The following is a 25940-nucleotide window of genomic DNA, read 5'->3' as shown; positions in this document are numbered from 1 at the left end:
CATTGAAGGTGAAAATTCGAGACATTTTACGAGCCCACGAGAGCGTCGCAATCACGTCCTGGACCCTAACCATCATCCCCACATAGGATTGAACCTATCGACCATATTTTATGAGCGATCCTTTGACCAATTAATGGCCTCGGTACTTATCAAATCGGGAAAAAGTCCTTCGCTGGATGCTGTTGTGGAAGAGAACCATCTTTAACAAAATGTATCTGCATTGCTCTGGTTGATCTGTTGCCACACCTAGAACACAAAATAAAAGTTAGAAATTTTAGTGAAGGCTGTCAATTGGAATTTTTTTTTTAAATTTTAAAACGTAGAAATTAATGGCCGTCAAAATATTTTACCATTATTATGGATTCAAGAACGCCAGGAACGCCAGGAACGCCAGTAACCGTTTATGCTGATGAAAGCTCATAACCTGCTGCCGGCGGATGAGATTTTTAAATTTTATTGACACCACCTACATCAAAAGCACCGTTTGTCAACCAGAGAGTTGGTTGATTCATCATGAACATGCACGGATGCATCGGTATGTCAGGATGTGCGAAATACCGACACGCCGGGAACCGTTTATGCTGATAAAAACTCTAAGTCCGAGAGATTTGAAATTCATACGAGTGGTTAATTCCAGGGACGTTCTGCACATCGAGTTTACAACGACGCTTAACCCACCGAAGGTTTTGGTCAAAGGTAAGTCCAACTGAAAAACCGAGATCAGTACAAGTCAAAACCATCTTTTTAACAAGGTAAGGCATTGCGGACCAGATCCACTGCCAACCAGAAAAACAACTGCCCAGTCGCTTCCGCCTCAGCTTCCACCGAAGAGAAGACCAGGAGCTTGAAGCCGAAAACGAGGCTTTTGAAAGATCCCGTTCCACCACCCAGCATGGTAAAGGCTAGCGCAGAACCGGCTCCTCCAGTCCACCATACGAGGTCAACCTTGAGCTGCACACCAAGACTAAGGCCGAATAGCTCTTCTCCTTTGCCGATCAGCTCAATATTGTTTAAAAACTTTGTTGTATTTGACCCGGTTTAAATTTTTGTTGACCGTGAGAAGCATTTAGGCTCCAGTTTATTTTTCTCTTTGTTTGAGCCTTACCTGAATTCCGGTATTTGTTTAAGCCGCCAGTCTATCACTGGCGCCGGCATTTTTTTGGGTCTAATCCAATGAAGAAGTTGCATACAGGCGTTTTTTTTTGTCAGTCTCTGGAAATGTTACAAAAGAAAGAGGGCACGAAAGGTCGTGGCAGAGGGGAAGATGGTCGTACGATTACGCCGGGCCGTAGACAATCGTCCCCCGACGAGGCAGAAGTGAATTGTTGAAGTCAAGGTAACTGAAAAAATATTCGAACAGTTTACTTAGGCTACCACAGGTAACTTGGTGTCTCTGGTCATTTTGTTACTAAAAAACCGGGGATGAAAAGTGTCAACTTTGATGTTTGTTTTGGATCATTTTTCCCTCTGGTGCTGTTTCTAGTTCTTGTTCTGTAGTTTAAAATACTGTTTTCACCTGTAACTTCTGTTTGTTCTCTGCTTTTTCTAATTTTTATTGAGAAACCATGGCTAAAGGGGAAAAATCAACTTCCTGACATGTTTGTTATTTTTTTGTGATTGTAAAATTCTAGCACAGTTCAAATGTTTGCCTACATTTTCTCTGTCTAGGTTGTTGGATTATTCTATGGTTGGGCAGGACATACAAGAAATACATATAGTGGCATGTAAAGTCCCCATGAACAAGGTAGGGAATTTGGTTCACAAAGGAAACAGTTCAATACTTTTTCACAGGCCATGTTTTTAGATTGTTATAGTCATAGTTATAGGGTTAGGATTGGAAAAATTTGAAAACAAGACCCAAAGTCAACCAAAATCTTTATTTATAGTCTGATCTTCCTTCTTTATGATTGTTTTACAACAAAATCTACATTCATAAAATATGAAAGCATTCACTAGGATTTGTTATGATGATTCTTACTTGTTTTTTTTTCTCTTTGCAGGGGATTTTCCGAAATGAAAATTTGGATTGAGAACTTTGGTAAGGGTTTCGTTAAGCCAAACCATTAAAAATCAACCAATAAATTAATATATGTAAACAAATTGATTTATGTAGGTTTACGCCGGAAAAATTGATTGGTCTCGTTCCCAACATCGGCTGCATCATCGATCTAACCGCACGAATAGATACTATGATTCAAAGGTATGAACTATATGGTTACTTCAAAGGTTTTTGAATTGGAAATAATTTTCGTGGTAATTTTCTGCGGGACATGGTTCAGTTTCGAATCACATCACCATTAATTAAAAAAAAAATTACAATTAATTATATTTATTCGTGAAAATCTTTATAATTTGTAATTTTTCACTTGCAGTGGTCTTCGGCCCGGTCAACAAGTGCATGCCCACAACAGCCGTGGATCTGAAAGAGGCGGTAGAGAGGGTAGAGGTATTAGAGGCTCCGCTACCTGTAATGTTGATTTCCGTCCTTGATCACAAAAAATTTTACTTGCTTTTTTGTTTTCATGTATTTTTGCTAAATTTGATTTTACCGCGTTTGTTCTTTTGTTTTTGTGTTATGGGGACTTCCGTTTTTTTTGTAGCATATTTTTTCATTTAAAATGGCTTAAAATTTTCCCGTAAGAATGCTAAATAGGTTTTGTGATACAAGAGGATAGTTGTGTTTCTCTCACAATACATTGCTTTTTGGATTTTTAGCTGTGTCACTAAAATGTAATTTTTTTAGAACTATGCAAGCCTCGAATTTAGTTTGTCCCTATCAGATGTGACATTAGTACATATGTATTTTTAAACTAAAAAAAATTGTTTAAAAAGAAGCTTTTTAGACAAATACAAAAAATATCGATTTTAATTGTTAGATTTAGTTGCTTTCAGTTTATTAGATTTGACAATTATACGGGATTTGATCAAATCTTAAAAAAATAAAAGTAATTTCAAATCCAAATCAAATCAAAATTAAAATAAAAAAAAATTCAAATCAAATCATTACAAAAATAGGTCAAATCCAAATCATAAAAGAAACCAAAATCAAATCCAAATCCAAATCAAATCAAATCCAAATCAAATCAAATAAAAAAAAATTATTTAAATTTGTTTATTCCAAATAATAAAGTTTTTGAGCGCAAAGTGAGAACTGTCAATATTAAACGTTATTAAAATGCCAAAAATTGTTAAGTAATGCTTTTAAAACAATATAGCACCAAATATCTTTACAATTTAAAAAAAAAACGAACGAAAAAATCAACAAGACAATTACTCAATAAGACAGACATTATGGTTTAAGAGAAAGAAGATGGAAATTCTTTTAAATGAAGAGAAGCATTTCGAAAAAGGTCTGCTTTGATTTTGTTTCTTTTAGCTGACTTTATATCAACAGCGGCGCTAAATGCCCGCTCGATATTATCTGACGAAGCTGGTACTCCCATAACGTCGCTTGGTATGGGTGCAAGTGCAGGCATCTATGTTTGTTCATTTTCCAGTACTGGATTGGGCTGAATGATAAATCAAATTCGCCTGCTTCATTTGTTACGAGCAAGCTAATCATCAAGTTCAACTAAAACCTCCCTAACAGCACCTGAGGGTTGCGGTCTCGGTTGTAATAGCGTTGACAATATCGGTCGAGAATGTTTGCTCCGCTTTGAAGCTTGTGTTTCGCCCTCTCTCTCGTTTGCTTTTGTACCACCTGTTTCCTCTTTGTATTGAAATAGAAAATGCGAAATTTGTCGATTGAATAATTGAGAGAAGAGAAGATGAAAAGAAAAAAGTAAATTGTTACAAATTGTTCGATAATGCGAGGAAATGACGTCTTTCGCGGCTTGCAAAACGGGTTTTTCATCACTTCCATAAGACTACGAAAGATCCTTCGATACGGGGATCAAGTAACGATCCTAGATGGTGAGTAGACAATGGAAATTAGAAATATAACCGCTTGCACTCCATTGAGTAAGTTGGCACTTACCAATTACATATAGAGAATATTTTAAGACGAAGGTTAATCGCTTCTGTAGGGAAGTTCTGAGAGCCTCAGCTACACTTTTAAAAGAACTAATCAAGTGGGCATCCGGGTTTAATTTGGGATCCAAAATACATTGGTTCAGCAGGTCACAAAACATATGGGATGACAAGTCAGAAAGTTTCTCCGTCTTTGTGAAACGTGTCCGTGAGTTTACAACCCCGTTTTCATCGAACAATCACATTTAGATTTCTTGTGACATCTCATTTGTATGAATCCTCTGGTGAGTTAATTATTGCAATTGTGGCTGACACTGACTTGTATGTTTTTTCAACAGATCAACGAGACTGGAAAGCTAATTGGCAGTTGTCAGTTTACAACCTCATCATTTAGATTTCTTTTCAGTTGTCACATCTGTTTTCTACCCATCTTCTGGTGAGTTCATTATTTCAATTATGACTGACACAAACTTATAGTATGTTTTTGTAACAGCTTAAAACTAGACAACTACCACTATTCAATTCAGACACCTTTAATTGCTCAGTTTTCAGTTATCCAAAGTAGCATTTCAAAATGAGGGGGGTGGGGGTCCTTGAAGTGGATTTAGAGGAAAGAGAAGTCCTGGAAGAAAATCACGTGGTGGTGGAAGTAAAGGTTGTCGTGGTGGACGTACACTACATTAGCTCAAAACATGACAGCATCGGAAAAAGAGAATGTTTTCGCTCAAGAAGAACAACAACCCGTTCACGACCACTCTGAAAATGATGATCCAGATTCCGTCACAGAGAAAGAAGATGCCCAGGTCAATAGGACCGCTACCAGAAGGAGCCATTCTAATGCCAGTTTTCCAGCAACATAGATAGCCAACTTGGCGAAAAATGTGTTGGTTTAACTGGCACATCGTACCATGATCGGGCGTTATCGTTGTCCAGTGCAAGAGCTTTAAGGATGGATGGTATCATGTTAGAAGCAAGAATTCTTTTTCTAATTTTTTGTGGCATTTGAGAATAAATCACGAAGACGAATACCAAAAAGCTAGCGGGACTGAGATGCCCACCCAGTCATCTCTCTGAATGATTATGTGAATCGGGGTAAAAAAAATTTCAGTTGCAAAGCAAGATTATTTAGATAATTTGATGGCTGAAATGATTTGTAAAGACAATTTCCCAGTTAAAAATATTGAAAAAAAATTGTTTTTTTCAGTATGCTGATTGGAGGTTTAAACGAAGATAAACTTCTAAGTAATATTTTAAATTATTGCTTGACTATTTCAATTGCTAGGAAGTTCTGTTGGACTGGAAGGGAGAAAAAGTTCAATAAGGTTGGTCTTCGCCGATTCAACGATACAGAGCTCTTTGTTCTTGTGAAGGGGGCCGTCAGAAAACGCATTGAAAAAAATGTTATGTCGGAAAAATATTATGTCAGCATTAAATTTTTGTCAAAGATCACAAAAGATTTTGCACAATAAAAAAGGGACTGGATAGCAAGCTCTACCCCAACACGTCACATCAGCATTCAGTCTTTGTCCAATCAAACAAAAGATGTGGAACAATAAAAAAATGGAAATGGGTAACCAGCTCTACCCCAACAAATAACATTCGGCACAATGAAATAGATAGGAATAGATGCAATAATTATTTTTTAAAGATGAATTGCATTAACATTTTTGCCCTATCGATGAAAATTGATTCGATAGAATCTTTGCAACAGGATAGAAAACTTATTTTTGGGCCTATAACCTCCAGAAAGTATAGCCAATACCCAGGCTTAACACCAAAGCCTTCTACAGAGCTCCCAGAGAAAATTTAAGTTTATTTTTCATTTTTTTTTAAATATTACATTGTTATAATTGAATATTACATCATTCAATCATTACCTTTTCTTACAACTCCAAGCAGGGAATTTGGTTAACATAAGTCATGATACTGAATTGGAGTAGCGACCATTTCCCCTTTGACAAATTATAACCTCCCTCCTAATGTTTTCTCCAGAAGCCTGATTAATAAATTAAAAATAACAGAATTTGTCAATTTATTATAAATTTATTGTTAATCCTATATAATTATAATTATGGGAGCTTATTTAGCCATAAAAAATTACAGGAGAGACCATCCATAAATGACGTAACCCAAATTTTTTTACCCTCCACCCTCCTGTAACCCCTTTTCACAAAAGACAAACCCCTTACATTCCATAGCATTTGTAGACCCTGAAACAAATTTGGGTTAGCGTTTGTTGATTCATTAATCAAAATAAAAACTAATTAGAGTTAATGGTCATTAAATCTCAAATCAAATTCCTCCTGCCATATATCAGAAAAAATGATCGTCTACGGGAATTAACGGGTTTGTTTCATACTTTCCATCGTATCGCGACCAGGTAAAATTTTCTTCATCCATTCATTTTTCATCTTTTTGTCCGGTTCAAGCCAACATCATCCATTGACGAATTTCTGCGATTCTGACTGGTCTGACTCGAGGGAGAATTTCGAAAAAGTAATCACAATTATTTAGAACCTTCGCATTTTTTAACAGAATTTTAAGAAATAAATAAATTGAACGAGACATTTTTTCACTACTTGGCAGAAGGAAGCTATTTGTGCCACTACTAACAATAAAACAATAAAATTATTCAATTAAAACAATGTAGTACCTTTACAGAGTTTGTACAGAGTGTAGAGGCAGCCGTTTAAGGAAAATCAAGTTTTATATGGAAATAAAAGCCATCTACATTAAACTTGCCTTTAATTACAGATGATGGTGAGCCACAAGTTGAAGATGATAGTCACAGAGGGAAGCTATTCTATTCTATTCTCCGCCACACAATTGGACATGAAATAATCAAAGATAAGCAGTGGCATACAAGTGGGTCTTCGGTAGACTCTTAAACACGGGAAAGTTAGGGGCAAGACGGATTGATGCTGGAAGATCATTCCACAGTCGAGGTGCAGCCTGTGATAAAGCTCTCTGATCATAGTTGGCAAGTTTAGGTTTGGAGGGACAATAATGCGACCAAGGTTATCAGACCGCAAAGAACGACCAGGTAAATATGGAACAATGTGACGAGACAAGTAAGGGGGGGGGGGGCTTGGCCATGAAGACAACGATACGTGACCAGTTGTTATTTCCTCTACCACGAAACCCACCTCTTTCTTTACCTCTAGAATTATTTCCTCAATCTGCCATAGCTGAACAATTTAACTTTTTCAGGTGGACATGGAACTAACTAGAACCTAAGTCTGTGCTAGAACACAAACAATGTATGACGTTCAAATTTTTTGATTTTTCCAAGGATAAAAACCCGCCGCTAACATTGCAGACGACAGAGAGTGAAGCCCATTCGTACCCCAGAGCCGTCTAGATTTACGGACTCCAACTTGACGTTGGGGGAGTCCGTCAAATAGACAAATTGGAAAAAGCCTTGATACTTCTTACTTCTCTCTTCAAACCAAATCATCAACTTCTCAACTTGCTTCCTGAATTTGCTTTCCTGACAAATGGATTACACAGGCTACAAATGTGGAAAGTAAATAAAAGACAATTTAAAGTTTGTCAGGTTGTAGGCCTACTTTAATTTGTCTTTTTTCTTCTTATTTCTAGATGTCAAAGCACACACTATACAGTTTTTGCCTCATTTATGAAAAGCACTTAAAGTATCGAGAGGATAAGTCATTCATTCTTTCATTTAGAACTATTAAGATTGATTGTGTAACTTACTGATTTTATTTTATTTGAACTTACAGCCTCAGATGATGAAGATTCTGACAAGGAAGATACCCCCGTTGTGGAATCCTGTATTCTTGTGGAGACCCTGATGTTGGTTCTGGAAACGACACCAGTGATGTTTCTGGAGAATCTGAAGGTAAGATATCATAAATAATCACAAGTTAAAAAATTAAAATTATTAAAATTAAAAACCCAGAAGGAGAGCGCAAGAGAAAGAAGGCACTACGTACCAAGGAAGCCAAAAAGGCCAAGTTGGCTTTGGAGGCAAACTTGGAGGCAAACTCGGAAGAGGACAGCGACCTGTCGAGCGCTTTTTAGGATTGCAGCCTCGACGAGGATGACGACGAGTAAATGGCTATGGGGAAGAGAAAAGGAGGAGAAATTCTAGAAAAGAGAGTCGAAAAATTCAGATTACAGTGCCTATATATGTGTTTGTTTGTGTATGTGTTTAAAAAATGTCTGTGTCTTTCTGTTACCTTCTCTCTTTTTCCATGTATCGTACCTTGTCAGCTTTCTTTACTTTCAAATAAATCACTTGATCTCCACATGCTTTAATGGCAGCATCAAGTTTATCTACATTTAATGTTGAATCTTTGTCTTGTTTCTCCACTTCACTTGGGATTTCTAAACTTGCTTCCTGAATTTGCTTTCAATTGGATTGTTTGCAATTACACAATGGATTACTACACATGTGGAAAGTAAGTAAAAGACAATTTAAAGTTTGTCAGGTTGTAGGTTGTACTTTAATTTGTCTTTTATCTTATTATTTCTAGGTGCCAAAGCACACTTCAGTTGGTGCCTCATTTATGAGAAACACCTCAAGTATCGAGAGAGTAAGTTTTTCCTTTATAACTATTAAGATAAATGTGTAACTTACTGACTTACAGCCTCAGATGATGAAGATTCTGACAAGGAAGATACCCCCGTTGTGGAATCATCTGAAGGGGAGTTGAGCTGTGGAGACCCTGATGTTGTGTCTGGAAATGAAGGGAAGAGTGATTTTTCTGAAGAATGTGAAGGTAACATATCATAAATAATCACAAGTTAAAAAATTAAAATTATTAAAATTAAAAACCCAGAAGGAGAGCGAAAGAGAAAGAAGGCCCTACGTACCAAGGAAGCCAAAGAGGCCAAGTTGGCTTTGGAGGCAAACTTGGAGGCAAACTCGGACGAGGACAGCGACCTGTCGAGCGCTTTTTCTGATTGCAGCCTCGACGAGGATGACGACGAGTAAATGCCTATGGAGAAGAGAAAAGCAATGAGGAGAAATTCAAGAAAAGAGAGTCGAAAAATTCAGATGCTGTCCGAGGAAGAACGCTACGTGCAAGCAATTACTGCCCTGCTTACATTTGGGGTATTCAGATACATTGTTCTCCCTCTGTTGGATGATCTGTCATATTACAGTGCCTATATATGTGTGTGTGTGTGTATGTGTTTCAAAAATGTGACACAAACAATGTATGACGTTCAAATTTTTTAATTTTTCCAAGGATAAAAACCCGCCACTAACATTGCAGACGACAGAGAGTGAAGCCCATTCGTACCCCAGAGCCATCTAGATTTACGGACTCCAACTTGACGTTGGGGAGTTCGCCAAATAGACAAATCGAAAAGGCCTTGGATCGTTGATATTGAAAACTTATCTACAAACCAAATCATCAATTTCCAACTTGCTTCCTGAATTTGCGGCAATGGATTACACATTGGATTACTACAGATGTGGAAAGTAAGTAAAAGAAAATTTAAAGTTTGTCAGGTTGTAGGTTGTACTTTAATTTGTCTTTTATCTTATTATTTCTAGATGCCAAAGTACACACTACAGTTAACTCCTCATTTATGAAAAGCACCTCAAGTATCGAGAGAGTAAGTAAATCATTCTTATAATTCATATTTCACCTTTATAACTATTAAGATAAATGTGTAACTTACTGATTTGATTTGAACTTACAGCCTCTGATGATGAAAGTTCCGACAAGGAAGATGTTCCCCCTGATGTTGAATCCTCTCAGGGGGAATCGGATACTTCTGGAGACCTTAATTCTGGAAACAACACCCAAAATGATTCTGAAAGTTCTGAAGGTAAGACATCATAATCAATCACAAATTATAAAATAAAAATTTTTAAATTAAAAACCTAGGAGAAGGAGAGCGTAAAAGGAAGAAGGCCGAACGTAAAAAGAAAGCCAAAAAGGCCAGGTTGGAAATTGAAGGAAACAGTACCTCGGACGAGGACAGCGATCTGTCGAGCGCCTTTTCCGACTGCAGCCTCGACGAGGATGACGAAGAGTAAATGGCTATGGGGAAGAGAAAAGGAGGAGAAATTCAAGAGTCGAAAAATTCAGATTAAAGTGCCTTCATATGTGTGTGTTTGTGTTTAAAAAATGTCTGTGTCTTTCTGTTACCTTCTCTCTTTTTCCATGTATCGTACCTTGTCAGCTTTCTTTACTTTCAAATAAATCACTTCATCTCCACATGCTTTAATGGTAGCATCAAGTTTATCTACATTTAATGTTGAATCTTTGTCTTGTTTCTCCACTTCACTTGGGATTTCTAAACTTGCTTCCTGAATTTGCTTTCAATTGGATTGTTTACAATTACACAATGGATTACTACACATGTGGAAAGTAAGTAAAAGACAATTTAAAGTTTGTCAGGTAAATATTTCTCGGATTGTTGTTACATTGTTTCTCGGTTGTTGTTACATGTATGTGTCAATTCTCTAAGGTTGTTGATACCTTCAGATGGGAAGTAATGTTTCCACCCTTTATATGGACAAGATAGGAATGCTGATTTATGAGATTCCTCTGCCTTGATGTCTCGCTGTCAGAAGATTGAACATTTTAGTTTCTTTATTCTTTATCTCTAATATCTTATTTGTAAATTCTTTATCTCTAATATCTTATTTGTAAATTCTTTATCTCTAATATCTTATTTGTAAACATTTTAGAATAAATAAGAAACAAATTTAAGTTGCACATTATTATTGTTATCATTATTTCTTGTTGAACCTCTGCCTTCCGCCGCTAACATTGCAGACGACAGAGAGTGAAGCCCATTCTTACCCTAGAGCCATCTAGATTTACGGACTCCAACTTGACGTTGGGGGAGTCCGTCAAATAGAAAAAATCGAAAAGACCTTGAAATTGAAAACTTCTCTCAAAACATTTCTAAATTTGCTTCCTGCTGAATTTGCTTTCTGTTTACAATTATTACACAATGGATGTCTACTCAACTTTTGTACAAAGTAAGTTGAATCCTCTCAGGGGGAATCGGATACTTCTGGAGACCTTAATTCTGGAAACAACACCCAAAATGATTCTGAAAGTTCTGAAGGTAAGACATCATAATCAATCACAAATTATAAAATAAAAATTTTTAAATTAAAAACCTAGGAGAAGGAGAGCGTAAAAGGAAGAAGGCCGAACGTAAAAAGAAAGCCAAAAAGGCCAGGTTGGAAATTGAAGGAAACAGTACCTCGGACGAGGACAGCGATCTGTCGAGCGCCTTTTCCAACTGCAGCCTCGACGAGGATGACGACGAGTAAATGGCTATGGGGAAGAGAAAAGGAGGAGAAATTCTAGAAAAGAGAGTCGAAAAATTCAGATTACAGTGCCTATATATGTGTGTGTTTGTGTATGTGTTTAAAAAATGTCTGTGTCTTTCTGTTACCTTCTCTCTTTTTCCATGTATCGATGCAATAAATGTCATTTAACCACGACATTTTGTTTACATCATTTCGTCTTTAGTGATAACCTGATGTAGAAGTACTAATAGGTGCATTAGCTGGTGCAAGAGAGGAAGCCACATTTGAACCCCATTCCACACCAAGTTTTTTTTTCTCATCCATTTATTTCTTTATATGGAAGTAGTTTATTTATTTAGTTTTACCTTTCATTTAGAGAGAGAGAGAAATAATGTTAAAATTCTTCTCCCCTTTCATTCCAATCTGGAGAGAGAAAGAAAGAAAAGAAGAAAAAAATAATGTTGAGTAACTTGATAATCCTAAGACTTTGTTTCCACATAAAAATTATGTGACTAAGTTTCTGATAAAAATTAAGCTTTTTTATTACCAATTATCATACATTAGTAAACTAAAATTACACAATATTTGCAAATATTTTCTGTGATAAGGTATGTGAATTTTTTCAATTGAGATGCACTTGAATTGAGCTTGCAAACACATGAACCTTAGTTAATAATGATTTGAAAAGTTTCTTTAACTAATCAAATTTATTTTGTGACAGGTTGGCGGAGATTGTTCTCGATGTGCAGTGGCAATTTAACAAGATGAGAAAGATGCTAAGCCTCTGTAATGAGGCTTCTACCATGTTGTGAGATGTAAATGTGCACACTAATTGCAAAAAAAATTAAAATTTTTTTAATTAAAAACCCAGAAGAAAGAGAACGCAAAAGAAAGAAGGCCAACCGTACCAAGAAAGCCAAAAAGGCCGAGTTGGCTTTGGAGGCGAACAACAACACCTCGGATGAGGACAGCGACCTTTCGAGCGCTTTCTCGGATTGTAGCCTCGACGAGGATGACGAGTAGATGCCTATGGAGCAGAGCAGAGCAATGCAGAGAAATTCAAGAGAAGAGTTGAAGAGGATGAGTGGAAACAACTCAGATGTCAAAAAATTACTGTGTCGAGAATCCGAGTCAGAGCCAGAGCTCATACTCACGGCGGAAGAGGAAGAAGAGATCCTGAAAAATCTGGCCATGAGTTCGATTAAGCAAGACAAGGCGGTCGAAACGCTCAAAGAGGCGGCTAAGAAACTCGATCTGGTTTCGGAGCCGATGACTCATTGAGTCTTAAAAATTGTATCAATTCCTGTGTTTTGTCGATAATAAAAACACTTGTAAAAAATTAAACTGTGTCTGTCTTTCATTGTACGGTTAAAAAATTAAAATTTGTACAAAAAAAACACAGTTGAACGGGAACACAAACGAAAGAAGTCTTCGAAAGAAGAAAGCCAAAAAGGCCGAGTTGGCATTGGAGGCGAGGAACAACAACACCTCGGACGAAGATAGCGATCTTTCGAACGCTTTCTCCGATTGTAGCATCAGCGAGGATGAGGATTAGAATGGCAATGGAGCAAAATTTGAATGCCGAAAGAAAAGGAGAAAAGTCTAAAATAAGTTAAAAGTCGAAGAAATGTCAAATCCCCAGATACCCAGATACCCTCAAAGCTTGGCGTATTGGAAAGAAATGGACTTTGCTTTACTTGGCGAGTTTCCCTGCCTCAACCTCAACCCTCTATCGGCTGGTATAAAAAATATTAAAAAAAAACATATCGTGGCATCTAGTGGTCGTGATTGAATATAGGTTAAGGGAATCCAAGTCTTCGCGAACAAACGCAGTTTTCTGTCAAATTTTGAAAGAATGAAAATGAAAAAAAAAAAATGAATAGAGGATCCAGCTAGAAATCTCGAGGGGGGTCTTGTCAGCAGGGGCACCACTTTTATTATAATTTTTTGTTCGCTATTGAGGGATTTAGCAATTTTATTTGATTCCTTGTCAGTAAAATACCATTTAATTTTTAAACGTTTAAGAATTATGTTTAAAACCTTGTTTAATTCTTATTATTTTAGCCATTCTAACAAAAAGTTTACGCTAAAAAAAATTGAGTTCAACTAAGTAGGACTTGCTAAAATTTTGATCACCTCATCTGTACTTGGTGATTGGTAATTCTCTTGGTGATTCTATACCACTCCAGGCCACCACTTGTTCTTTTAATAATTCTTAAGTGATAAGGTATGCATAAAAAATATAATAATTAATGTTAGTTAAGACTAGTCTTGTGATTAGAGCGGAAGATTATGATGCGGAATAACCAAGGTATGGATCCTGACAAAGTCAAGTCTATTCCATCGTAGAAAAACTTTCGTGTAATTTACGTTAGTTTCGGAAGTCCAATTTCTTCCGGTCCTATTTCCGGTCCTATTTCGTCGGGGCCTTTTTGATCGTCTCCACCGATCAGAACAGTTGGTCGAGTGGTGAGAGAAGTAAACTAGAGGTCAGTATTTCGGTCCTGGGGGAAACCTATGGATTTTGACACCCCCCTTTCGTGCCCCGTCTTTTCATGGACTGGAAGCTTTCGCACTGTGAGATCGGCTGCTGCAGAACAACCTGTTGACTTTAGATAAGCAATATCCGACAGTATAATTACCAGGATATACTAGATATGTAAGAGAAAGACAATCACAGTAGTGTATCGTACCGTTAGTGGAAAAAGACTAAGCAAGCATAAATCATCCATAAATAGGATGAATTTTTGAACATCAGTCGTCGGTTTAAGACATAGAATACTGAGAAAACAAAAGGGTGGGAAAAATTAGGTTTTATTATGAAAGTAACACTTCCGCTAAACCAATGATCTTATCAAATTGAATATTTTTTAATTCTTCTTTGACTTGAGTTGGGAAATAGCAGCTAGTCAAACGATACTGAAAATTCTTCGCGATTTCCATCTGACTTTTCCTGCTTAGCTCTAAGTATTTTAAAACAGTCCTTAGACTCATGATAATAAAAACTAGGGCTTAACGCCTTTTAAAGGTCGACGGAGATAGGACCCAGCGTTGTTCGCCTTTGTTTTTGAGCAATCAGTGGTATTGTGATTGGATAAACTGTAGATATCACATGATGTATTATTTAAGGTCTTCTCTGTTTCTCTGTCTTCTCTGTAGAAGATCATTGAAGACCCGAACCAGTGCAGTCTCGATCGAATGACCAGAGTGATACGCAGATTGGACGGGCATAAAGAGATAATTGTCAGTGAAATGGGTTACAGTCTGCGTGGCAACAGTGCGCTCGATGAGCTTGGAAATAAGAGGAGGAAGATTGGAAATTCGACGGTAATTCGAGAGACAGTCCGGATCAAGGCCAGTTTTCTTCAGTAAAGGGGTTATCTTAGCACTTTTAAGGACAGTAGGCATATGACTAGAAGACAGTGACAAGTTAAAAATTTGACTAATTGGAGAGGCAAGAACAGGGATTAATTGCTTAAGGAGAAAAGTCAGAATTGGATTCAAGCAACAAGGTTTAGAGGGGGAGTAATTTATCATTGATGGCAGTAAAAGAAACAGGGCGAAAGGAACTGAACTTTTCACTAACAAAAGAAAGCGGGATGTCCTCGGAGTCACTAACAGGGATCGAATCCAGTCCACTCCAAATATCCAGAATCTTTGCCTGGAAGTAGGAGCCCAAGATATTCAAAATATTTTTAGGCGATTTGTGCTGAGGTAGCGTGATGTCCTGCTTCCGTGAAAGGAACTGGTTGAGGAGATACAACAACGCCCTTCGATCATTTCCAGATTCTGAGATCTTGTTACGAAGATATGAAGTCTTTGCCATTCGGATCATTGTTGAGAGGGTATCCCGAACCTCCAGCAGTATTTCCTTGTCGACAGTCAGCTTACGCAGTCTCTATCTTCTTTCTGCTCGTCCGCAAACTTTTCTCGCCTCAGCGATCTCATAATTGAACCAGCAAACACAGGCGAAGAACCCCTGACTGTGAAGCAGAGCCTCACATGTCGAAGCTGGTTCGGTTATGACAGGTAATAGGTAGGACCCATATCGCTAGCAAAGCTAGCAATTTCTATCTTTTTCAACGGTCTGAAGATTATCTTATTGAGCGGCAACAGAGGCTTAGAGATTCGCAGTGTGCACTGAACGACAAAGTGGTCACTGAATATATCCGTTACATCGGCTGAGAGGACTAGAGAATCACCAGAGCGGCATAATACCAGGTCCAAGAGGTCCAAGAAGTGTCCTGTTTGGCATCTTCTTCCTCTGCAAAATTTTCTTAAGGCGTTTTATTCTTACCAGAACTCCCATATTTGCTACACGGGAGAAATATATTTAAAAAATACGTGAACAAAAGCAATTTTTTCAAGTGGTTGTCGACTCTTTTCCCCCTGGTTCAGTTGATGGGAAATCAGGGAAAATTGGAGAAAAATCGGGGAAATCGAAAGAACCTTTGCAGACGATAATAGCGTTCTGAAAGTCATCAAAAGTGACACTGTCAAGGTTTTTGTTTAATTGGATTGGTTTTCTATTCCTATTTTTGTTTTTCCTTATTATACTTCGGAGTTGGATTATATACATTTGATAAATATTAATATATAGATAAATAGGGAAATGAGCTTCGAAGTAGAAGTGTATGATACACTTAAAAGGAATAGACTAATGTTGGCTCCCGATGTTGTAAAAATTGTAAAAGAACTTGGCTACAACGACATTCAAAATTTAGTGCAAATTGAAAGTCCTGATCACTGGAAAAACCATAAAAAACGTTTTTTCTGAATGTTAAATTTATAAAGTAATTTGATGAATTAATCTAATTATTTTGTAAATATCTTCCAAATGAATTCAACCACAAAGGACAACCATCAAAGAAGTTGGGACGCTGGAAAACAACTGATTTTCCGACATTTTATTTTTAAACAGGTTTGATTATTTTAAAAGAAGCTTTGCCAGAAGATGAGTTTAATAATTTCTTGTATTTCTAAGCTGCTATGTGACTTTTACTGTCATTTTTTCCAAAGAAAACAGATTGTGTTCGCTAACCAGTGTCTTCGGAAAAATGTCCACGATTTTGGTGTTATTTATGGTGCTCACCATCTTGTTTACTTTTTTCACAATTTAATTTACCTCACAGATGACTGTAGCTTCCATAAATCATCACTTTTAATTATATTAGTGGTTTCCCGTTTGAGTCTTATCTAGGAAAAATGAAGCAGGAAATTAATTGAACCATCAAACCTTTGGCTCAATATTACAGACGGTACAACGAACGATTGCACTTTGAGGAATCAAATCCTCATCAGTATAATAAAGCTAGTATTTTTGATTTCTTGCGAGAGGATTCATCAATGGCAGATTCTTTTATTATGATATCTAACACTTCTATTTACAAAATTGCCACAATGAAAAAAGGCTGTAAAGTCATTAAAGCCCAGGCACATTATATAACTGAAGACGAAGATGGATCAAAATTTAACTTTTTCACATTCCCTATGCAAGCCACCGATCTGTGAATATATGTTTGCGATGAACTAAGTAGAAGAAAAACAACTTTTCCAATAACGGAGGTTAAAACAGCCCTAAAATGCGTTGTCCTTCCTTTTCAAGACTCTGAGAACGGAGATAAATGGTTGGTTGTTCCTTTACTTCATACAATGTAGAATGGTAGAAATTGTGTTTGACTGATTTGAAAATCTGATTGACAGCTAATTGACTATGTACAAATTTACGTGCATTTCATTGACTAAAGTATTGACGTGGTTTTCCATGATGAAAAACTCATGCAATCAATCCCAGATAGCACACTGCAGTCCCATAGACGCACAAAACACGTCACTTTGAGACGTCTGAGATGTACTTGGCACATAGCAGATTCCCAAGTTTACATTCCTAGGACGTCTTTTACGTATGGACAATGTCCGCTTCGCCGAGATCTCATAGCGGTCCTTATCCCGTCCCATTGGATGGACATTAGACGTACTTGGGACGGAAAAAGGATCTCAAGAAGTCATTAATAATAAATCTTTTTCTGGACTCTGAATTTCGTTCCTTTTTCTTTACTCTTCTTTTTCTTATGAGTGTTTGCTGTGCCGACATTTCTTCACGAACGCTGATCCGGATATCCGGACGACAAGTTTATTTGTCAAAGTATGCAAAGGGTTACCGGACACACTACTTAAATCGACTGCATACTAACAGCGCTGTTGAAGAAATATGCAACCTGAACCGGGGATCGAACCCGGATCGTCGTGGTGAGAGGCCAGTACTATACAGATGTGCCACGAATTCATGTTTGTAGTTTTGAAGATAAAGGTTATAATAAGATTTTAGAATCAAACTTTGCCGCGAAAACACAAAGACAGTTTCTCCGAAATTTTCTATGTGTCAAGAAGGAGCCAAAAAATAAAAACGGGACGCATCAGAGACTTGTACGAGAGGGAGTAAAAAATGACGTATCCGACAAGATGAAAAATGAGTAACGCATTCAAATAAGGGCTCGCAATGGGACATCTTAGAGATTCCCCTGTGCCCACCGCACCAGCCGCACGGCTTTGGTCCCGCCTTGAGACAAAAATTCCTATCTGGGATTTTATTATTGACAAAGAGCTTTCTAATGTAAACCGAAATAAACATGCTGTTACTTTACTTATCAGTAAGGTTTTTTTTATGTACCCAAAGTTCGTAATTAAAGATCACGGATCACACATTCTTTTTTATACCAGTGAAAATCATTCTGAAATTACAGAAACCAAAACTGTCAACTTCAAAATACTCTTCCGGGCGGTTTGAACCATTATCCAATTTGATGTAACCACTGGAAGCAAAGATCATAATAACTGATGCACGGCGCTACACACTTCTTGAACTAGTGATTATAGTCATCAAAATTATGAAAGCTGATGGCTGTTACAGCTCTGTTTCATTGTTGTGAAACATTCTCTGTAAACCAAGCTGGGTAATACAGACTATTCTAAAATACCTTGCATGAAGTCTTGTATCGAGAGTACCGTTACCCATAGTTGTTGAGTTCCTGATCCAGTGCTGGGAAACTTTTTCTGTGAACAAAGGGTAATCCAGACTGTTTTAAAATACTCTTTTTAAAGTCTGTGTCACTGAGTACGTTATCAAAAGATGTTACAGTTCTGACCCATAGCTGTGATACTTATTTAGTGAAACAGGTGTAAAACAGAATATTTTCCATACCCTGTATGAAGTCTGTAAGCCAAAGTATGGAAATATTTGTTAAAACAGAGGAGTTACTTGTCTGTTTAAAGCCAGTGAGACAAAGAAAATATATTCAATGTATTACAATGGATAACCAGTGTAGGTACAGGCATGTGTTAAATGCAGATTACAGACATTGAAAATCACACCTAATTCAGAGGTGTTACAGATCTGTTTTCAGTATGTTTCCCAGAAAATGGGAAACAGAGTCTGTTGCAGGGATGTGTGCCACCTGGGCGGTAGCAAGAGAGAAATTGGAGTTGGAGCCGTCAGAACTTAAGGTGATAAGAGAGAATTGGGTTAGCATACAAATTCTTACGATAGAAATACTTTTTTCTTAATTATTTCATTATATCAGTTTGAAATTTGGTATTATCTAAATATTTGACCTTGTACAAATGTATAGAAGAAACAAATGTAAATGGCACATTCGGATTCTCAGGCGAAAAGGGAGACATTCGACAAAAGGGAGACACTGGTCCATCGAATGAAATAGAGGGGGATGTCGACCCATCTCACCATATATCGGACCCCCTGGGGAAACAGGTCCAAAGGGAGATGTTGAACAATCGACCAAGGTGATCTGGTTTAAACGGAGCAAAAGGAAACAAGGGTGACATTGGGCAAATTGGCTCTAAAGGCTCATTAGGGTAATTAGGTCCCTCTGTGGCCAAGAATGCTACCTTATAATGAATATGCTATCATGACACCAAACACATGATTTCCTGATATAATTAAATATCAATTGATGCAGACGGACATTGCGCAACATTCATGATTCATCATACATAATTTATTGTTTTACCTGATTTAACTATTTTTCCACTTGCATCCAATGCCGACAGAAAGCGCCCACCAGGTGAAAAAGAAAGCGAAAGTATTGAAAGGTAATATTGATTAAGAATTTGGTTTATATTCTCTTCAAAATCAGTCCTCACAACAATCTGCCCGTTGTCCATTCCACTAGCGAAATGAAAAAAACCTGAAATTTATCTCCGCCACTTATTTGACCGCCAAAATAAAAGTAGAGGCGTTTTTGTTTTTTTCACAAAACAAGTCCGTTTATCAACTCACCCAGCACAAATAAGTTTTTCGCAAATATTCTGGTCGCGTCTATTCCCTTCTCTTCTGTTTTTTCTCCTTCAAACAACAAGAAAAAATGCGACATCCAGGGTTGATCTTCAGGGTGTGAACGAGTTGGTCACTGTCCATTGACCAAATCTACGGGAAACGACAAGTTTAAGATGGCATGATCATTCCAATAACCGAATATCTTTTACCTTCATACATTCATCACAAGAAAAAGTGGCCAAATACTTCGTCTTATAGTCTCATTACATATCAGATTCGCAATCCTTAAAGAAATAAATAATAAAAAATAATGACGATTATTTACATTCACATGAAAACGTTTCAACATCAAAACTCACGTCGTGTTTGAATTTTTTTACGACTTCCGGCTCTTTTGATTCGCAAATAACATAAACATCAATGTCGCCATTCTCTAAGAGGAAGGAATTATCCCCCTTTCGACAGATGAGGAATCCAAGAAAATAACTGTGTTTCCAATCTGAGACATGAATGAGGGTAAAAAGATAGAAAATATAAAAAAAATTTAGGAAAAGAAGGTGGTATCATGGGACGCTGCAGATTTAAAAAAAAATGAGAAAATGACACATCCTAAAAACAAACAAGGTAAATTTTGCTGTTATAATCTTTGTGTTTTAGAAAATATAAATCAAAAGACGTTTCACTAACACAAACGAAAAAAGGACTTACCAAGGGATGAAAAAGAGCACAGATATTTTGTCTGATGGGTTTCCAAACGATGCTATTAATACTTTTCGGTAAATTAATAGAAACCAAAATTTCGCGTTTTAAGTAATCCCATGCAATGACGTGACTTTTACCAAAGATGGCAGCCAATTGGGATCCGTCCACTAAAAAATATACAATAAGAAATTTGAAAATAGTTAACTGGCTCTGGCTATAAAATTTGGTAAAATATTGAAGGATCTATTACATTCCATTCCATTGCTTGAATTGTTTTTGTATTGAGACTGCAAAGATGATTTTTTTCCATCTTCCAATTAGAACAAGGAATGGAAAAGTTTTCCGCAGAAAAACAAACCAATTGCTCATCAAAGCCGCAGACGAGAATTGGTTCGATAGGGTGGAAGCGATTTACAGAAACTCCTTCTTTCAACACAGACAGCATCACTACTTTGAATTGACCTTGTTTGGATAGCAAAAACCGATTATTTGGGATTTCACAATGAAAAGTTACACTAACGCGAAGAAAACAATTCTTTTCTCAATATTTTTATGACTTCAGGTAAATTTGTCCTTTCTTCTTTGGGTTTGATCATATTTCCAATCAAGTTAAAAAGTAGAGGCGTTAAACAATCTACATTTTGAAAAATAAATGGTAATGAACTATTTCAAATAATTTCAGTAAAAGAAAATGGCAACCTTTACAGCAATGTAGCACAACAGGATCATTCCCAATGATTTTTCCTCGAACCAGTTCAAAATTTTTCATATACAAAATTTTACCTTCCCTGAAGAAAGCATGAAACCCTCCTGATATATGAAAGAATACTGAAACCCATGGAATATATGTCGACCGCAAACATTTCCTTGGGAAGAAGACAAGTTAAATCAAAATTTTCTAGCATTTCAGGTGCCATCCATAAACGACTTCCTCTGATTTCACTCTGAGAAAAGCAGCCATTCTCGTCTGTTCTTTTAACAAAACCGAGATCGGATATTTTCATTTGTACGGGTGTTGTCACTGAGATGAGCAGATTTTCAGGTTTAAGATCGCGATGCACTAAACTATTCGAGTGGATGTAAAGTAATCAATTGGTTAACTGATAAAAGAACATCGTGTTTTCCGGCATACATACTTCCCAACGCTGTGGTCTTTAAGTGTTCCAGCACACAACTCTAATACCCATTGCCTGCAATAATAAATAGAAGAAATTAATTTCTTTTTATTATAAAATAGATTTTCATATGTCAGCTATACAAGAAACTATTGTCATTGGAATGACGGATGTCCCATAATTTCAACACATTTTTGTGTTCCACCAAAATGTTTTCTTTTTCTTCTCTTTAAAAAAGTTTTGTATCCATGTTTTGTAACTAAATTTCTTTAACAGCAACGGGAATGCCCTTGCGTTTTCCTCTGTAAACTGTTCCCAAAGATCCTTCACCAAGTTTTATGATTTTATCAATTGTAACTGTTAAATGAAATGAAGAGTCGATAAATACTTACCCGTTTAGAAATAAATCAGGAAAATGTAATTGACTATTCGAAAAAAATACGAATTCAATTTATAATAGCTTCGTTACTTACTACTTGGAGCTCCTCGGAATATTTAAAATGCAGTATAAGGACATCGATGAGTGCTTGTTGTCTTCGGCTGTAGGATCATTTTGTTGATTGAGTCTATGTATATATCTGTATGTTCCTTACTAAATGCTGTCACAGATATACATAAATGACATGACATTGACAAGCTGGCACGACTGATCCCGCTGGATCATCATAAGAAATGTAAAGAAGATGAAAATTATTTTAAATGAAGAGGAGCAATTGAAATAGGGCTACTTTAATTGTGTTAGTTTTGCTGATTTTATGTCTTTCTCTGTGCTAAAAGCACGTTTGATATTTACGTGCGTCACTAAATTGATGTTGGTGCAAGAGATGGAAACGTATGCTCTTTGAGTTTCAGTAATTTACTAGGATGAATGAAAAATCTCCCCTGTTTGCTTTGCTACTACTGGTAAATTTAGGCTATCGTCGTGTTCATCTGATACTTTTCCAAAGCACCTCTGGATTTGGTCGTGGCTCTAATTTTTTTGACAAAATATGGGATGAGAAGTTCTGGTTCTCTTCGGAGCTTTAATTTTTTTTTCCAGATCTTCCCATTTTGACGTCTTTTGCCACCTTCGTCTCACCCTTCTTCTCATCTTATCGAAAAATAAATAAATCACATTCAAATCGGCCCAACATAGCTAAAAATTTCTCGCAATTGGTTTGATTACAAAATGCAATCATGTTCCTTTGCTGATTGACGAATTCACCATCATTTTCACCTGTGCTTAGGAAGAACCGTTTGATGCGAAGATATATTAAAGATCTTACCCACAGAGTTTGAGAAATTCAATGTACAACCACTTGAATAAAAGAGAAAATAGGTAAACAGACTTGACACTCAACTCACAGACTCGAATCTTTCAACACAAATTTAGTCACATTCCTGCTGATTTTCTAATAGGTTTAGACACATCTCTGCAAGAAGTTATAGGTGGTGGTTTGCATTCCTTCTTTGTCTTCTCTCGTTTCCATGCTCTGTTGTCTCTTGACCCGCTTCATGCCCTTCTTCTTTTGCATATTATTCTTTATTTTATGAGGTTGCTCTTGTGGCAATTAAAACCTATGCCCATCCTCCAGAGACGCCAAAGCCCAGTAATGTGGTGAATACGATATGTCCCCCCTCCAGCTGCTTGACAAATAATTAAGAACAGAGTAGACCAATAGTTTACCGGCTCAACCACAGAGACAATATCTCAAATCTTCTTTGGACCTCTCAATTATTACGATGGCTGCCATATTAGTGACGGATATAGAGAGTTATTTCTTCTAGGATACATGCATCTCAATCCATCCGAAGATATTGGAGGGTTGTCGGGCCCTTATTCGCATATCATACCTCTGTACAGCTCAGTCCCAGAAAAAATCGGGGGTACAATCAACCAACACTAGTGTTATCATCTTTAATTATTCTCATCAATTTCAGTAAGGTAATTTGACACGTTATCTTTTCGAACAAGACCAATCGGATCTTGAAGTTGATCAAATCCAGGATGATGATATGTACGGAGATCAGGCAGGAGCCGTAACTGAAGAAGAAATGGAGGATGTTTTGAAAGGTAATATAAGCTCTAAATTTTAATAAATATTAAGGTGGAATAATCTGTTTTGGTAATTACAGATTCTGGAGATGAAGCTCAAAAACCTGGAATGGATGAAATGTGTCTTCCAGAAGAAGCCGTTCCTGAAATGTAAAATAAATATGGTGAATTGAAAGGTGAGTTTACCTGTAGGAATGAAGTTGAATATAAATTAATGTATTTTTTTTTAGGTAATATAAGCTCTAAATTTTAATAAATATTAGCCCTTATTAGCGATCTATCAAGCATTTTCACAGATTGCAGCATCACCGAGAATGAGGAACAAGATGATTAAAGTGGCCAAGAAAGAAAAGGGAAAAGAAAATGTTCGATTACAAGATGAAATTGTCAAAAATTCCTGTTCCTAGTTCTCTGTTTCCTTCTCTCCTTTTGTATCGTTCCGGAAAATATCAAAAATAATGTGTTAAATGTATAAAAAGAGTCAAAGATAAGGGAAGCTGAATAACAACGCTAAAACAAAACGGTAAAGTTTTAAAACCCCAAACCCAAAAGTAGGCCTACTATACATTAACTGCGAATGAAATAATTCTTACATTTTTCTTTCCCAAGATGTGGATTTGAACATCATTCTTGGAGCATGTTCTATATCTATATATAGAGAGGAAGGGAGCATATCTATTTGATTATATGGAAAAGACATGGCTAAACAGCACTGTGTGGCGACCGAAGTCATGGTCGGTATTCATGCAGCCAATTCGAACTAACAGTTCCATTGAAAGTTACCACTCCCGCCTTAAACGGTTAGCTAAAAAACCTCACCTTAACCTTTACTTACTAATTGAATTGTTACACACAGAATCACAAATGGTCCCTTTCAAATCGTTTCTATTGGCAACCGATAAATAAGCAGAAAATCAAAAGAAAAGCACTTCTCATTTTACTTCTACTCTCTTTGCCTACTGGGAAAATTTTAATACTGGGAAATATGGCAGCGTCGAAACCCTGTATGAAGATTTAACAGATCTAATTTCTGATAATTATAAATACAATTTCAATCATAACATATAGTCTGAAGATTCTGTTTCTGTTTTGTCAAATAAAAGTACTAAATATTTAATTTTTTTGTCATATAATTTCGGCTATTTCATCAAACGGTATAGTTTCAAATATGGGGCCGGAAGGGTTTTCAAAAATTGGGGCCGGAAAGGACACCCTTCCGGCCCTACCTGTGATTTTCCAAATTGGGGCCAGAATGGTAGGGCCGGAATGGTATAGGGCCGGAACGTCTAAGACCCCAAAACATTTTCTAGTGTGCCATTTTTTGGATTTGGAAACGTGGAGTATTCTCCCAGCTCAATGACGACAACACAGTTCGACACCATGCCGAACTATAGCACCACGACTGGAAGTCTTATTTCGTTAGAGGATGACTATACGCCGTACGTTCTCATCTCTACCCCAATGTTTAGCTCTTTATCTACCTAAAACGATGTTGAAATGAAGGCAGACTCTTTGTCGACCAGGGACGAGGCTTTAGAAAAGTTCAAGGTAAGAAAAAAATTTTCAACAAGAATACTCAGACACTTTTCGCCAATGAACTTGGCGAAAACAATGAACAACCCGAGGGTTTGAAGCAATGGCATTCGGATGATTTATCTCGTATCTGGAGGGTCTTAACCATTGATGAAGAAGAGCGGCTGGAAGCTATAATTTCCGAAAACGTGCCAATCCCACCAATCGTCATGGTTCGTCTCGGCCGTGATCGCCCTATTCAGCGGTTGCGCCTTGATCGGCATAGAATCTGTCAAGAGGCGATTCAATTTTTTAGACCGTGGGAAAACGTCGCTAGCGGGGCACAACCAGCTGATGATTTAATTATTCAATCGTCACCTGGCATTACGTTCTAATGCAGTTCTAATTTCTACCCTAATTTTGTTTTCTAAAGTTCAATTTTTATCGGCAGATTCAATGTTATATAAATAAATGCTAAAGCATGTCCTCACGCTTGCGGAACAAGAGAAAACTGGTTACCCGCGCCCGGCTACAGATGACAGTGGCCGAGCCATTGTCCATGCATCACTGTTATTCCGCACAATGGAAACTGTTGAGGGACTGGCCAGAAAACAGTTGAGTTTACATTGTAGTCATCATGTTTTACGACAGTAATTGTAAATTTGTCTTCAAAAACTTTATGTGTGGGACCAGACCGTTTCCGATGGCAAGCCGCATTTGAATGAATCCGGAAGTCTCATCCACTTAGAAGGATTTGTGCGGACTATGGCCAGAAGGACGCATCACGACGGCATTTACCCCATTTACGCTTTACATTGCGATTATTGCCTGGCGACTTCTGGACCTGCAATCATGCGCGTCGTCGTTATCTCCTCCGATTGCGAGAAAATCTACGAGACGTACGTTAGATAGGATAACCCCATCATGCAGTTTGACACGCGATTCGTTAGAATCTCACTTTCAGATCTTTTGCTAACGTGGCGACAACCATCAGGTTAACTTTCCTTTCGTCTATTTTGATTTATATATACATATAAATATTTCATTTGTAGAGTTAACATGTTT

The 25940-nt window shown here is 37.1% G+C and overlaps 1 protein-coding gene and 3 long non-coding RNA genes across 6 annotated transcripts; 2 read left to right on the top strand and 2 right to left on the bottom strand.

The window, feature by feature from the left end:
• The first annotated feature begins 7330 nt into the window (after positions 1–7330).
• On the top strand, positions 7331–8109 carry LOC124207551. Its single transcript, XM_046605070.1, has 4 exons — positions 7331–7495; positions 7570–7633; positions 7713–7831; positions 7892–8109. The coding sequence occupies exons 1-4, from the start codon at positions 7487–7489 to the stop codon at positions 8081–8083; spliced, it is 384 nt and encodes a 127-aa protein (XP_046461026.1). The 5' UTR covers positions 7331–7486; the 3' UTR covers positions 8084–8109.
• Positions 8110–9286: 1177 nt separating this feature from the next.
• Positions 9287–10166, top strand: LOC124207552. Its single transcript, XR_006880038.1, has 4 exons — positions 9287–9421; positions 9497–9558; positions 9646–9774; positions 9834–10166. It is a non-coding gene; the product is annotated as an uncharacterized LOC124207552 (long non-coding RNA).
• A 1576-nt stretch (positions 10167–11742) lies between these two features.
• Positions 11743–13266, bottom strand: LOC124207009. The gene is made up of 2 exons (XR_006879721.1): positions 12127–13266; positions 11743–12046 (listed from the first exon to the last, which is right to left on the bottom strand). It is a non-coding gene; the product is annotated as an uncharacterized LOC124207009 (long non-coding RNA).
• A 5279-nt stretch (positions 13267–18545) lies between these two features.
• LOC124207571 lies at positions 18546–24435 on the bottom strand. 3 transcript variants are annotated; one of them, XR_006880054.1, is made up of 10 exons: positions 21802–24435; positions 21472–21685; positions 21350–21403; positions 20913–21278; positions 20464–20847; positions 20220–20380; positions 19871–20010; positions 19721–19795; positions 19515–19661; positions 18546–19403 (listed from the first exon to the last, which is right to left on the bottom strand). It is a non-coding gene; the product is annotated as an uncharacterized LOC124207571 (long non-coding RNA). The 3 variants fall into 3 exon arrangements; XR_006880052.1 differs by having other exon boundaries at positions 18546–19023; positions 19246–19403; positions 21350–24435; XR_006880053.1 differs by having other exon boundaries at positions 21350–23351; positions 23442–24435.
• Positions 24436–25940: the final 1505 nt, after the last annotated feature.

This window comes from Daphnia pulex, chromosome 11, assembly GCF_021134715.1.
Source record: "Daphnia pulex isolate KAP4 chromosome 11, ASM2113471v1".
Taxonomy (NCBI): Eukaryota; Metazoa; Arthropoda; class Branchiopoda; order Diplostraca; family Daphniidae; genus Daphnia; species Daphnia pulex.
This window is presented reverse-complemented; position numbering and strand designations above follow the sequence as displayed.

Coding starts and splice junctions, on each gene's coding strand:
- LOC124207551 (XM_046605070.1), top strand. Junction 7,634..7,712: donor GCACTTAAAGTATCGAGAGG/ATAAGTCATTCA, acceptor TTGAACTTACAG/CCTCAGATGATGAAGATTCT. Junction 7,832..7,891: donor TGTTTCTGGAGAATCTGAAG/GTAAGATATCAT, acceptor TTAAAAACCCAG/AAGGAGAGCGCAAGAGAAAG.